Source organism: Malaya genurostris, chromosome 1, assembly GCF_030247185.1.
Source record: "Malaya genurostris strain Urasoe2022 chromosome 1, Malgen_1.1, whole genome shotgun sequence".
Classification (NCBI taxonomy): domain Eukaryota; kingdom Metazoa; phylum Arthropoda; class Insecta; order Diptera; family Culicidae; genus Malaya; species Malaya genurostris.
In genome coordinates, this window is record NC_080570.1 from 99,995,063 (window position 1) to 100,010,653 (window position 15,591).

At 38.8% G+C, this 15,591-nt stretch overlaps 1 protein-coding gene across 2 annotated transcripts in view; it reads right to left on the reverse strand.

The window, feature by feature from the left end:
• The window catches only part of LOC131425227 (sushi, von Willebrand factor type A, EGF and pentraxin domain-containing protein 1-like), a 62,295-nt gene that overhangs the window by 18,858 nt on the left and 27,846 nt on the right, over nt 1-15,591 (reverse strand). For both annotated transcript variants that reach the window (XM_058586931.1, XM_058586932.1), the window contains exon 5: nt 5,015-6,288. In XM_058586931.1, coding sequence (XP_058442914.1) covers nt 5,015-6,288 — 1,274 coding nt within the window. The remainder of the gene's footprint in view (nt 1-5,014; nt 6,289-15,591) is intronic.

The window sequence follows — 15,591 nt, forward strand, 5'->3', positions numbered from 1 at the left end:
TCTAGCAGGTATTGATTCTTCTTCAAAAGAACGACTGACCACAAAATAACATTCAAATATTTCGGATTTACTATCCAGGGTTAATCAAGAAAATTTCCAACCCGGGAAGATCCTTGATCACATCAGGAATCGAACCCGATATCTTTACCAGTATCAGACAGTAATTCACCTGGCCCTTCCCGCCGGACCAGTTCATCGCTACACACATCAGCTACGATGGAGTAACGAGACTGCGGATGAGCAGAGCCAAGCCCAATTCCATCAACAACTGTCGATCCCAATTAATCTCCCGAATCAATTCCTTAAATTATTAATCAAACCTTGCGATCAAGGTCAAGAGCAAACTTAACACACTGAATGCTAAGGCTCTTCGGCCAGTCCTGTTCGCTTTCCAAATAGTCACTACCTGCTTCGCGCGCGAGGCTCAAACGTTTGTAGACTGCTCATTATTTTTAACTCTCAAACAAACTAAAAATCCATCATCATCATACCGAACATAGTAACTTAATTCGTCTCACAATAATATATATAAACAAAAAGAAAAAGAAAATACAATCTTCGTAATACGTAAAAAATAAAAAATCTAAAAATTTTGAACTAACTAACTAAATATTTGCTTACAAAGCGGACTTTATGTGTGAAATACATAACCTTTTGAACTCCACCAATGTCGCTGCGCGTTTGATTTCTCTTGGCATCGAATTGAAAAAACTTATTCCCTTGTACAACAATGAGTTTTGCGATCTGGCTAACAGAAAGCTTGGTGTTCTAGCATCAGATGCGTTTCTAGTATTGTACCTATGCAAATCAGTTCCTCTTTCAATTCGATCACACAAATATCGAGGCAGCATGCCGTTTAATATCTTGAAAATAAATACCATGGTTAAGTAGTAAATTCTCTGTTTCACTGAAAGCCATTGTAATGCGTTCAGTAGAAAACCTGACGAGGTATATCTACTACATTTTAGAATTAATCGCATGATCTTATTTTGCAGTCGCTGTAATCTCAAGATTTGTGTGTTGTTAGCAAGAAACAGAATGGATGGGCAAAAGTCAATGTGTGGTGAAATGACTGTTTTATACAAAAGAATCTTACTATGGGTCGTTAAGTCATTTTTCAAACGACATAATACACCATACTTTTTGGCAATCTTCTTGATGACGTTATTGATATGAGATTTGAATGTTAACTTTTCATCAATTATGACTCCAAGATACTTCATTTCTCTAACGCGATCAATAGTTTCACCATCAATTTCCACATTGGCGTCATGACCGGTGCTAACAGAAGAAATAACCATATATTTAGTTTTCGCGACGTTTAGTTTCAGTTGCTTAAATTTTAACTATCGAACCAGCAAACTTAGATCCTCGTTTAAATGTGCAACAGCTTCATTGAAATCTTTAGCCGTAATGAACAGAACAGTATCATCAGCAAACAAATTTATATCACAGAAACGTAAGACTCGCTTCATATCATTAATATACATAATAAATGAAATAGGACCTAACACACTTCCCTGAGGCACACCAAGTGAATTACCGCGGGAACTAGACACTACATCGTTGAAAACAGTCTTTTGAGATCTACCACATAAATAGTTTTCAAACCATTCATGTGCCATTCCCCCGATGCCAAAACGCTGTAATGTCTGCAACAATAAAGGTCTTGAAATTGTTTCAAAGGCTCTCTTCAGATCCAAGAACACAGCAAAAATACTCTCTTTGGCTTCGATTTTCTCCTTCCATTTTGCCAACACTAGGTTCAAAGCGGTTTCACAAGAGTGACCCTTACGATATCCCGATTGTTCCGGTATTAGCAAACTGTTAGAGTTCAAATAGATAATCAGCTGATCTTTAACAACAAGTTCCAGAATTTTTTCCGGCGTGTGCAACATGTTAATGGGACGGTACTCCTCGGCTTTATCCGTTCCAGTAACCTTGGGGATAGGAACCACCAGAGATTCTTTCCACACTTTTGGCACGTGCCCCGTGTTCAACGATTCATTTACCAAATCCAGTAGATCGTGTCCGATAACATGAAAGCAATCCTGTATCACTTTTGAGTTAACATTGTCAATACCCGTCGATTTTCCCAAATTAAAACAAATATTTTTCAATTGTTCAAAAGTGATTGGTTGAAATTCATCAAGTCTACAACAGTTATTCATCGGCTGTGTTATTTCAACAGGTTCACCTACCAATTCAATACTTTGATTGATCTGCTGAACACTATTTATGAAATAACTGTTGAACTTTTCAGATATAATTTGTTCTGTGTGTTCTTCTATACCATCAAAAGTTATGCTTTTCGATGCACTATGTGTAGGCTTGATCAACTGTTTGAGATTTTTCCATAACTCTCTGCTGTTTTGTTGATTTTGATCGATCTTCCTCTGTATGTATTCACATCTAGTCTTCTTCAGGGCCCGTGAATAAATATTTCGAGCTTGTGTATATCTACTCCAGTGACTATCATTGTTAGTTCTACAGAATCTCTTGTACTGTTTATCCCTCTCCCGTTTTAACCGTAAGAGGTCTATTGAGTACCAACTACTCGAGCTGTTCAAACTAACATACTTTTCAGTTACCAATTCATTAGTACACTTTTTTAATATGTCAGTAAGAACAGATGCTCTGTGATCCACATTTCCAGTCAACTGTGTACAACCCAAGCTTCTTGATACAAGTTGAGATAGGGTTTGCTTTGAATAGTTTTTCCAACACTTGATTTTCACCGTATCTTCCTCATTTCTAGAGCTACTCGTTACGGAAATTGCAATTGTTTCATGATCTGAAATCTTGCAATCGGATTCCACATTTGAATAAACACCGTCGAAATTGGAATACACGTGATCTATCAATGTTTTACTGTATCTCGAAATTCTTGTAAATTCATTCACAGTTTGCTTCAAATTGAAGAATTCTGCTAACTGTTTCAATTGAGTCGAACCTTGATCACTGAGCCAATCAATATTAAAATCTCCAGTAATAATATTTAGTTTACCGAAATCGACGAAATTCTCCCACCAGTTTTCTAGAATTTCCAGAAACTGGCCATCGCTTGAACTTGGAGAGTGGTAAACAACTCCATAATTTCCCATCTGCATGCCTCTTTCAACTGATATACCTAAGAACCAATTATTTCCAACTGCTTCGTTTGATCGAATGCTGAATTTAATTGATTCTCTGGTGTAAATTGCAACTCCACCCGTGTGCCTGGAATGGGACAAACAAAAAGCAACAGTGTAACCCGGAACATTGAACTGATCGAAAGCGTTAGAATCAACTATATGTGTTTCTGAGAGCAAAACTAATGAAGGGTGTCTATCCTCTATAAGATGACGCAATGCGACATAATTAGAAGACAAACCGGCTATGTTCAAATACAAAATATCTGAATGCCTCTCATCCATTAGTTGCTATTCCATTGACATAATGTTGTTCTTTCTCATTTCAAGCAATCTCAAATATACAGGACACTGCTTACTAAATGCTGGATGGTGAATGTCTAAATTCAATTTCCTTTCTTTGTTCATTTCAAAATTATTTATGAAATTTGGGCATTATTAGTATTATATTTATAATAATAATAATAATAATAATAATAATAATAATAATAATAATAATAATGATAATAATAATAATATTATTATTATTATTGTTATTATTATTATTATTATTATTATTCTTATGCATTGAAATTACTCCTGCATAACCAAGATCGTCGATACATTTCAGAACAGGGAATTGCAATTGTCTCTTACTGAATTTTTGAAGAAATCAGATATCTTCACACTTAATAGTTTTCAAAAAATCAACTACAAATTTATTGTACCTAGCCTATTTAAGCAAATTAAAAATTGTTTCAAGTTATCAAATTAAATGTAGATGCATTGTTTCAAACTCTAGTAGTGGAAAAGGGGAAAGCTTGCACAACTCACACAATCGATCAACTAACTGAATTTCGGAAGTGTGAAGAGAACTGTCCAGTTTTTTTTTTTCGTTTTCACGACATCCAGTGTGTCTCTGACATTACCCACCCGCCTTTTTCTGCTTCGTCATATTATACGACAGTTTGATTTTTTATACACACACCACCACGTTATTCCAAAGCCAACTGTTGTTTCCAGACAAGATTGTACAGCAGACTATCGAATTATAAGACTTTTCGTTTTAATAGAAATTTGTGGGAACCTGTCTAGTCATTTCTAAAACATCGTTGTACGTCTAGCGTTTTGGAGCTAGACCATCGATGTAGCTGAAATCAGTTTGTTTGGCCATAAACTAACAAGGACTTCAAACTAGAAAAAAGTTACAACCAATTTAATGAAACTCACTTTTTATAACAGTGTTACTCTGGATCCGGATGAAATTCGTTAGTATCCTATGCAACAAGAAACCCTTTTATTTGAATGAACATCGGTTGAGTCATTTCCGTGAATAATGAGGGTACACACATAAACAATCAAGTATAACATCGCTAACCAACTAGTCGTCACAACACCGGTTTCGAGTTTTCGAGACGTCAGTGAACCGGAAGTCACACGTTCGTATTATATACTAGGAGTATTAGTGACGGAAAAACTTTCTTCGTCAGAGACGTAGTAAATTGAAATATAGCACTGATTAAGATCGTCGGGGCATCCAGGATGCCATCTTTTAACCTGAAGCGCTGGATTTATACTAGAGTATCGGACACACCGGTCTCTAGAGAACTCCCTGTACCGGGGAGTTATTAGTGTTTATAGGCTTACTATATGAAGCATACACATCACATAGACGAGTGACGAATCATTACTGAAGCATTTTCAACCTTACTAAAAACTGTCACATGTCTCTCTGGATGAAATGAGTGGAATGGTAAATATATGAATATTTCGTGATTCTATAATGCTGTTGCTAATTTACATTTAATGTAATGAAGTAATATAATAATATATTGTTAGGTGAGTGATTTTTCAAAGTTTCTGTAATAGCTTTTCAAATGGAATAATGCATAAATATGTCATACCTTAATGTTGTCTGATTTCTTCCCATCATTTTTCCATAGACCGAGTCGTTTCGAAAGTTTTGTATAAACATTTATTTTGATAGTTGTTTTATCATCTCGTTTTCCATGTTGTCTTTTAGGTTTGTCCATATTAATCGTATTAACTTCTCGTTTCACGATTTGATACTTGTTATTCTCGTCCGAATTCTCATCACATGCAGGTACTGAGGTAGTAATCAAACAATCTTCCTGATTTCCGCACAAATGTTCCTTAATATTGTTTAAGAACATGTTTTCAATTTCTGTTTTCTTAGCATCATTGTCGCACAAAGATTCTGCATTTGGTCCTAAACTGATAGTGATGATTTCTTCAACTGCCGTCGGTTTCTCTATAGCAGAGCACTCTAGAATAGTGTCGTTGAGCCATTTTGGGTTGCGATTGTCACAAAATAACACAATTGAACTACTATCTTGATCATGAAAGGTATGTTCGTTATTACAGCTGATTTCACACCAAGTGTGCGAAGTGTTTTTCGCACAGATCGTTTGTCCATTTTGCGGTGATGGCTGGTCATCACACCTAGATTCTTTCACAGTCACATTCAACGTACATTCAGCTATATTATCCGAACTATCCCTAGCGCGGTATGTTACCTGGTAATCGCCAATGTCATGGTAGCCAAAATTCATGCTGCGTGTTACAGTAATGCTTTCATTAGAATTATCGAAAACCGTTGGTTCATCCCACTCTATAAATGTTTCATTTTTGTTCTTGGTTGCAGTGAGATAGTAAACCGGTGGATCGTAACAGCTTTCAAACACTGGGGCGCTGTTATCGATAATAGTGACCGTGAAATTACATTTTGCTTTATTTTTGAACGAGTCAATCGCCACGTAAGTAAATAAATGTGTACCTTTGTGCAACTTGATCCCGTGCTCTTTGATCGCAGGCTTTGCCCAAAATGTGAAGTTGTCACCACCATTATCGAAAACGTAAGGTCGATTCAGCTGTTTGATGATGGCATAATTATAGTCATCATGCATTGGAAGCGTATAATTATTAGGACACATGAGGTGAGGAGGAGTAACATCAACGCATCGCGGTGTTTTAGTCTTTTGGGTCCATACACCGTTTCTTTTACCTCCACAGGATTTAGTCGAGGGACCTCCTTTTAGTTCAAAACCGAAATTGCATATTAAGGTACAGTTCGAACCGTGAGCTGATTTCTGATCCGCACAGTCCGTTGGATCGTACTCCCCAAAGGGTATTTTCGGAAGAGTAGGACAAAGTATTTCTGAAAATGAATTTCTAATTGATTACTTCATTTGTTGGTTTATTCGTAGAAAAAAGAAAAAAACGTAGTAATCTAGAGAAATTATTTTTAGCATAGAAAAAACCTTTCTGATCAATTCATATATGAAATACGTTCTGAAAGTAAGTGTACTGAATTTATGCAGAGTTAAAAAAATTATAAAAGCAAAAACATACTAGGTTACACTTGTACATATGGATGGCCCAGGTCAGAGAAATACGGGGTGTGGTTCAAAACGCCCCATCCAAAGGAGTTCAGGAGTTTCTTTTGGCGTTGGCCATGTGAGGTCTGGCATTATCGTGCAGCAGGAAGATTCGCTTCGTCAGTATACTCTGTTATACTCTGTGGACTTTGTTTATGAGAAGATACTACAAATAACAGACTTTACTACATTTTATTCATACGTATATGTCGAAAAAATATTCCCTACAGCTATTAGTGTACTTTCTGGACATGCCTCGTTGACAAATTTAATACCCTGAATTTTATTAGCTGAAACATTTTGGCATCGACATCGACATTAGCTGAAACATTTTGGCATCGACAGGATCCATAGTACTAGCCATGCAATGATTCTATACACTATAAATCGGCTGCGAAGTCTGTTGAAACAGAATGGCCAAATTCCACTACAGGAATGTAATGCCAAGACTTTGCTTATGTTCCATGGTATTTTTTTATTGTATTTGAGGCTAATTTAAATTAGCAACATTTCTGAGATCTTGATTCTAAATATCCTTTTCTCATGTTTTTCGTTATGATCGTTATAACGTAATAATTCTTCAACCAATCCCTTAAAATCATCGAAAACTTAGTAAATATCGTGTGGTTCTAATATTTCCAAATTGTGAAAAAATGTTCAATAGTTCAAAATAAAAGAACATGCTTTATTATCAGTTAGATTTCCTTTGTAGTCTAATGGTCTACTTTCAGAGAGTTCAGAACAAGAGAGAGTTCAAGAGGGGGTCAAAAGAAGGAGAGGAGATTCAAGGGGGATGTGGATTCAAGGGAGAGAGGGGGGTTCAAAAGGCGGTGAAGGTGCAAAAATTTAAAAGCAAAGTCAAGTTATTTGCACTTTCATATAAAAAGTACTCTATTGTTCATGGAACTTACTGTTGAAAAATCTTCCATGGAGGAGGTTGAAACCCTCAAAGTCCCCCCCCCCCCCTTCCATTTGATTAGCAACAAAAACATTCCTATATGCATTTCCTCTTGCAGAAATTATTGCGATATAAAGATTTACGTACTTTCTACTAGTAATCCGGCAAAAAAGGAACCTTGAATTTAACACGCGAAAGGCAATGGATATGGAATGTTGTCGTAAAACTATTTATTTTTCCGGCAAACTGCTTTTGTAACAGAAAATATTTAGTTTTGTTTATTTTGTGTAGCGCAATCTAATACAAATGCATTGAAGCAGTGTTGTTAACTTTTAAATTGGGGAATTAAAATCTGCATTCATAAAATGTAAGCAATTTTCCATCAAACGTTGGTGAAAAATTGATCAAAACTGATATTTCATCCAAGATGTCAGGCTTAACATTCATTTGAGAATAAATTATTGTGTGAAAAAGATTGTTTGAATCTCAATCGTGCAATCCACTTTGATAAACTCGGTGCACTGCATATATGAATACAAAGATCTATGGCATACGTACCGAATAAAATGTACGTAATACACAAATTACCAACACAAGTTAACTTGGTTTACTCTTTATCCTTAAATCAAAACGAATTTACTAACGTTTTGTCGTGAATACGACTTACTTTACTATGGGGTGCCTTTTCAAAATTTACCCTCTGAGAGAGTGATAAGTTTTTGATCGTGAATATCTCTTGTTGTATCTAACGAATCAACATAATTTTTGCTACATGCCATCGGAAATATGATCACAATTTTATGATAAAATTTTCAGTTGTGTGACATAATCTCAAATAGTTCAAAATTAAACTTTTCTGAAATGTTTGGTATAAACGAGTATCAAAGAGGATAATTCATATGGCGCGTTTGCCTTTCTCGTATTTTGAAAGCTCATAGCTCAGTGATCTGTGGAAGGATTTATATAATCTAACTACCAATAGAATCGAAATTTTTCAACTTAAACGTGTATAGCAAGAGCATTGAAGTATTTCAATAGTACACTATTGAAAAACCTATCTCATTTGACCCATGTCAACACCAGCCAATCAGAACGCGTTCTGAGGAAGAGAAGAAAATAGCTGCTGCTGTACAACAAATCGTTCAAGAAAAATGTTTCCAAAAGTGGTGAATATCGTAGTGAGTTCCTCAATTTGGTCCTTCTGAATGCTAGAAACGAATCCCTACAGCATATTGATAGTCTCTTTCAATAAATTATGCAAATCCGAAATGAAATAATCGTCATTGAAATTCTATATGCGGCTATTTTTATAGCCGTTAGGACCGCCCATTAGTGAAAAAGCTACAAACGAAATCACATAAAAGGAAATCTCTTAACAAAAATTGAATCAGTTTGGATTCTATCGCCACTGCGAGCAGATGTGTTTTGTGTCGTCTGCACAGCTAGTTTCGCTTTCGACAAGAGCGATTACGTCACAGCTGCCAGTCATTTCGATGGATGAAAAAGCAACGTTGGAGAGCATTATAAAAAATCAGCCGTTCTAATGGCTCTAAAATTTTTCTAAAGAACTATTAGGATTTGTTTTTCGCAAATCGCAGGTAATTATCCTCAGTTTAGTGCAAATCAAGAACAATTTGGTTAGATTTGTGCACTTTTCGCTGTGTGAAATTCACAGTAATCGAGATCAAGTGAAGCCTTTTTTTGCGAAAAATGTTCCGAGTTTAATATCGTAGAGAATTACGCAATTTGACCCTTCTGAATGTTGGAAATGAATCCCTACAGCATATTGATAGTTTTTTTTCAATAAATTATGCAAATCCGAAATGAAATAATCGACATTGAAATTCTATATGCGGCTATTTTTATAGCCGTTAGGACCGCCCATTAGTGAAAAAGCTACAAACGAAATCACACAAAAGGAAATCTCTTAACAAAAATTGAATCAGTTTGGATTCTATCGCCACTGCGAGCAGATGTGTTTTGTGTCGTCTGCACAGCTAGTTTCGCTTTCGACAAGAGCGATTACGTCACAGCTGCCAGTCATTTCGATGGATGAAAAAGCAACGTTGGAGAGCATTATAAAAAATCAGCCGTTCTAATGGCTCTAAAATTTTTCTAAAGAACTATTAGGATTTGTTTTTCGCAAATCGCAGGTAATTATCCTCAGTTTAGTGCAAATCAAGAACAATTTGGTTAGATTTGTGCACTTTTCGCTGTGTGAAATTCACAGTAATCGAGATCAAGTGAAGCCTTTTTTTGAGAAAAATGTTCCGAGTTTAATATCGTAGAGAATTCCGCAATTTGACCCTTCTGAATGCTGGAAATTAATCCCTACAGTAGAGGTGTGCGAAACAGCTCATATTGGTGAGCAGCTCCGAACCGATCAGCTCACCGAAATGAATCGATGCGATGTATCAGCTCATCAGCTCATTTAGATTGAACTGATGGTTAATTTTGTGACCCGTTCTTGCTTCGTGAGAGGTAAGATTTCTTACTGGTAATGTCTCATTCAATCCGTTAAAGAAGGATAGATGCAGGCATGATAGAAATAGCGAAACTTGGTGCAAACATTTTTTCTCGTTTAGAGCTCGCTCTTCAAGAGCCGAAGATCTGTTCAGCTCGTAGCTTATTCCCCTCTTCAAAATGCGGCGAACTGGGTAGCAAATGAGTGAGCTGGTGAGCTGCGGTTCTTTTAAAAAGAGCTGTGAGCTGTCAGCTCACTTTTATGATTCGATTCATTGGAACAGCTCAGGAGCGAATTGCCCATCTCTACCCTACAGCATATTGATAGTTTTTTTCAAAAAATTTTGCAAATCCGAAATGAAATAATCGACATAAAAATTCTGTATGCGGCTATTTTTATAGCCGTTAGGACCGCCCATTAGTGGAAAAGCTACAAACGAAATCAAATAAAAGGAAATCTCTTAACAAAAATTGAATCAGTTTGGATTCTATCGCCACTGCGAGCAGATGTGTTTTGTGTCGTCTGCACAGCTAGTTTCGCTTTCGACAAGAGCGATTACGTCACAGCTGCCAGTCATTTCGATGGATGAAAAAGCAACGTTGGAGAGCATTATAAAAAATCAGCCGTTCTAATGGCTCTAAAATTTTTCTAAAGAACTATTAGGATTTGTTTTTCGCAAATCGCAGGTAATTATCCTCAGTTTAGTGCAAATCAAGAACAATTTGGTTAGATTTGTGCACTTTTCGCTGTGTGAAATTCACAGTAATCGAGATCAAGTGAAGCCTTTTTTTGCGAAAAATGTTCCGAGTTTAATATCGTAGAGAATTACGCAATTTGACCCTTCTGAATGCTGGAAATGAATCCCTACAGCATATTGATAGTTTTTTTTCAATAAATTATGCAAATCCGAAATGAAATAATCGACATAAAAATTCTGTATGCGGCTATTTTTATAGCCGTTAGGACCGCCCATTAGTGAAAAAGCTACAAACGAAATCACATAAAGGAAACTCTTAACAAAAATTGAATCAGTTTGGATTCTATCGCCACTGCGAGCAGATGTGTTTTGTGTCGTCTGCACAGCTAGTTTCGCTTTCGACAAGAGCGATTACGTCACAGCTGCCAGTCATTTCGATGGATGAAAAAGCAACGTTGGAGAGCATTATAAAAAATCAGCCGTTCTAATGGCTCTAAAATTTTTCTAAAGAACTATTAGGATTTGTTTTTCGCAAACCGCAGGTAATTATCCTCAGTTTAGTGCAAATCAAGAACAATTTGGTTAGATTTGTGCACTTTTCGCTGTGTGAAATTCACAGTAATCGAGATCAAGTGAAGCTTTTTTTTGCGAAAAATGTTCCGAGTTTAATATCGTAGAGAATTACGCAATTTGTCCCTTCTGAATGCTGGAAATGAATCCCTACAGCATATTGATAGTTTTTTTTTTCAATAAATTTGCAAATGCGAAATAAAATAATCGACATTAATATTCTGTATGCGACTATTTTTATAGCCGTTAGGACCGCCCATTAGTGAAAATGCTACAAACGAAATCACGTAAAAGAAAGCTCCTAACAAAAATCTAATCAGGCGTATAAAAGGGGGACCGTGGTCGAAATTCGATCATTCGTCATTCTTTGTCGATAGTTGAACGTGTTCAGACGTGTTTTCGTTCTCTCGCGTTTGTTCGTTCGTTTGTTGAGTTTTTATGGCGAAACGTAGACGCCGCTCGGGAGGCTCAAAAGCTAGTCCCAAGGCGAATCCTAAGCGTAACAAAAATAACACACCCAGTCCGCGTGTGGTTATTCAAAACCAGAACCAGAATCAATCCACAATTGGTGATATGATGTCAGTGCACTCCGCTCGTTCGGAAATAAGAAGCAACCGTACCGCAACCAACGTAAGCGATGTCAACGGATTCGGTGGCCCTCTCGATGAACTGCCCGAAGAAGAAGAAGAAGCTAAAGTGAAACTTCCACCGCTGATGGTGAAATCAGTCCCGCTCGCAACGTTACAGCGTGAACTGATTCGAATTGGAATTCAAGCTGAATTCAAGCTGTGTGGTATCGGCATCAAGGTGATGTTGCATACCAAATCCGAGTACGTGAAAGCAAAAAATTATCTCGATCGTGCTGGTGCAGAGTATTTCTCGCACGATTTGGCAACGGAAAAGCCATTCAAAGCAGTGGTACGTGGTTTACCGCTGATGAGCGGTAATGACATCGCATCGGAGCTGGCCGAACGATACAAGCTCCAACCGGTTGCTGTTTTCCCGATGACTAGGAAGGATGTCACCAACAAGTATCGCGATTGTCTGTACCTCGTGCATTTTAAAAAAGGTACAGTGACACTGAACGCTTTGAAAGCTGTTAGATCCATCAGCAGTATGATCGTGAGCTGGGAACCGTACCGTGGGACAAACCGTGACGTCACCCAGTGTATGCGCTGTCTGAACTTCGGACACGGTACACGCAACTGCCATCTTCAACCGAGATGCAACAACTGCGGTCAGGTGCATTTAACGTCCAGCTGCCCTGCAGAAGGAGACGCCGTATTGAAATGTATTCATTGCGGTGAAGGTCATCGGTCTACCGACAAGCAGTGTCGCAAGAGGGAGGAGTATAAACAAATACGGAAACGTGCATCGCAGAATCATCAGCCTGGAAGAAAACCCAACAAGGGTCCGGTTTTCAATAACGGCGAGTTTCCTTTGCTGGCGTCAAATCGGAAGAACGGCGCTGGAACTTCCTCCACACAGCAACTGCCGCCGCAGCCAAATCCTACGGTTCCCTGGTCATCGTTGTTGGCAGGATCCGGAATGCCACTTGCTGGAGTGAACGGTCAACCAGCTCAGGTGAGTCCCCATTTAAATACCCCTCATTTGGACCAAAATCTTCCGCCCAAATTTACCACCGAACAACTCTTGCCGATCTTCGCAGAGATGTGCAACAAAATGCAAAAATGTCAAACAAGATTTGACCAGATTTCTGTGTTAGGGCAATTCATTATACAATATGCCTGTTAACCCGTTAAATATTGTTTTATGGAACGCCCGCGGATTGTCGCGGAAACGCGTTGAGTTGTGTGATCTCTTGGAGCAACAATCAACAGATATCGTAGCTATCACGGAAACGCATTTAAAACCCGGAAATAATCTGTACCTTCCTGGGTTTAACATAGTTAGGCTGGATCGAACCCACTCGGGCGGAGGGGGTGTCGCTCTAGCCATCAGAAAAACTATTAAATATATCATTCAACCGCACTATCGCACATCGGTGATCGAAGCTGTCGGTATCGAGGTGTCTTCCGATACTGGAAAAATTATTATTATTGCCGCTTATTGTCCGACACAGTGCTATGACGGCAATGGGATGGCAAGGAAATTTAAAAATGATCTTGCGAAGCTAACCAGAACCGACAAGAAGTTCATCTTGGCTTGCGATTTAAACGCGAAACACGAGACATGGCGAAATATCCGTAGGAATAAAAATGGGTGTCTTCTCTTCGAGGATCTACAGCTGGGTTATTACACCATCCACGCTCCGTATCAGCCGACATATCTTTCGCCTGCCGGCATCTCGTCCACCTTGGATATAGTTCTGTCGAACTTCGACTTGCTGAGCCAACCAGTTACAACAAACGATCTCAGCTCTGATCATTTTCCGGTTTCATTTCAAATCGGTGGTGATATTCAGTGCGGTGAACCGCAAACCAGGAAAAACTACCACGACGTCAACTGGGTGGAATTCGCCCGGATTGTTGATCGGCATATCGATGCTACTAAAGCGTTGAATTCCACTGACGATATAGATGAGGCTTTAACCGAGCTGAAGGCCGCTATCTCTGTAGCTGAGAACCACTGCGTTAGACAGGTTCCGATCCACGGAGTATTGCTTAAAATCGACACGATGACCAAAGCAATTATCCGTCAACGTAACAAAGTACGGCGCCAATTTCAACGGTCAGGCGATTTATCGAAAAAATACGTTGCATCGAAATTGTCAGAGCTGATCAGTTCTCGAGTTGATGACTTGAAAAACGAAAACTTCTCGTCAATGATCCAAAGGCTAGACCCGTTCTCGCGGCCTTTCTGGAAGGTGTCAAAGGTATTAAAGTCAAAACCGAAACAAATCCCTCCGTTAACTCAGAACAACGACATTCTGGTAACCCCGTTTGAAAAAGCGACCGCAATCGGCGAACACATTTTGCGCTCTCACAACCTGGGTAATTCCGTTGTCAGTCCCATGGAAGACGCAGTTCGAGAAACGATGTCCACTTTGCGTAACACCCGCTGCTACGTTCCGGAAAATGTTAAGGTTAAACCCGAACAAGTTGCCGCAACAGTAAAAGCATCCAAAAACATGAAGGCGCCGGGCTTTGACTCGATTTTTAACCTTACACTGAAGAAACTCAGCCATCAGACCTACACCTTTATTGCCAGTGTTTTCAACAGATGTCTCGATTTGAACTACTTCCCCTCGGAGTGGAAAATCGCCAAGGTTGTACCGTTACTTAAACCATCTAAAGATCCAACGAATCCCTCTAGCTATCGTCCCATTAGCCTTCTGTCGTCGCTAAGCAAGCTCTTCGAAAGACTCATCTTAGATCGTGTTCTATTGCACATCGAAAACAACAACATTTTCCTGCCCGAACAGTTCGGATTCAGAAAGGGTCATTCCACAACTCATCAGTTGCAAAGAGTAGTGAACATAATCGACCGTAACAAGCACGTCGCAAAGTCTACAGCCATGGCTCTGCTGGACGTCGAGAAGGCATTCGACAACGTCTGGCACGAAGGTCTCATCTACAAGATGTATCGCTACAACTTCCCAGTGTACCTCATCAAGATAGTACAAAACTATCTCAGTGGCAGAAGCTTCAAAGTCAGCGTGAACGGAACCCTATCGAACGGGTTTGTTGTACCCGCCGGAGTACCTCAGGGTAGTATTCTCGGACCAGTACTGTACAACGTCTACACCTCGGATTTCCCTCGACTTCCTGATGGTTGCCAATTCTGCTTCTTCGCGGATGATACAGCTATCCTTTGCAAAGGTAGGGTCACAAAACATCTCACCAAAAAGCTGCAAAACTGCCTTGATTCCGTTGTCAGCTACATGAACACCTGGAAGATAAAAATTAACGCTTCCAAAACTCAGGCGATCCTGTTTCCATACAGCCTATCTCAGCGACTCACTCCTCCAGCTGATTGCAAGATCGTGGTTGATGGGCTTCAAATCGACTGGTCCAATGAGGTGGTCTATCTGGGGCTCACTTTTGATCGTAAACTACTTTTCCGCTCGCATGTCGACAAGATAAAATCTAAATGCTCTTTGCTCATCAAATGTCTCTACCCATTAATCAAGAGAAGGTCATCTCTTATTCGCAAGAATAAGTTAGCCGTTTACACCCAGATCATCGCTCCAGTGTTTCAGTACGCGTTGCCTGTGTGGGGGAGGTGTGCCGTTACACATCGGAACAAAATCCAAGTGCTGCAGAACAGAGCCCTGAAAATGATTCTGGATCTTCCGTGGTTCACCAGGACTTCAACAGTTCATCAACTAGCAGACGTCACTACCGTCAACGAGAAACTAATTGCAGCCAATGGAAAATTCCAAGAAAAATGTGCAATTTCTGAATACCCTCTTATTAGTTCACTATTTTAGTTTTGTTGTAGTTTTAGTTGTAGTTTAGTTTTATAAATCAAACTGTCTATCAGTTAAACTG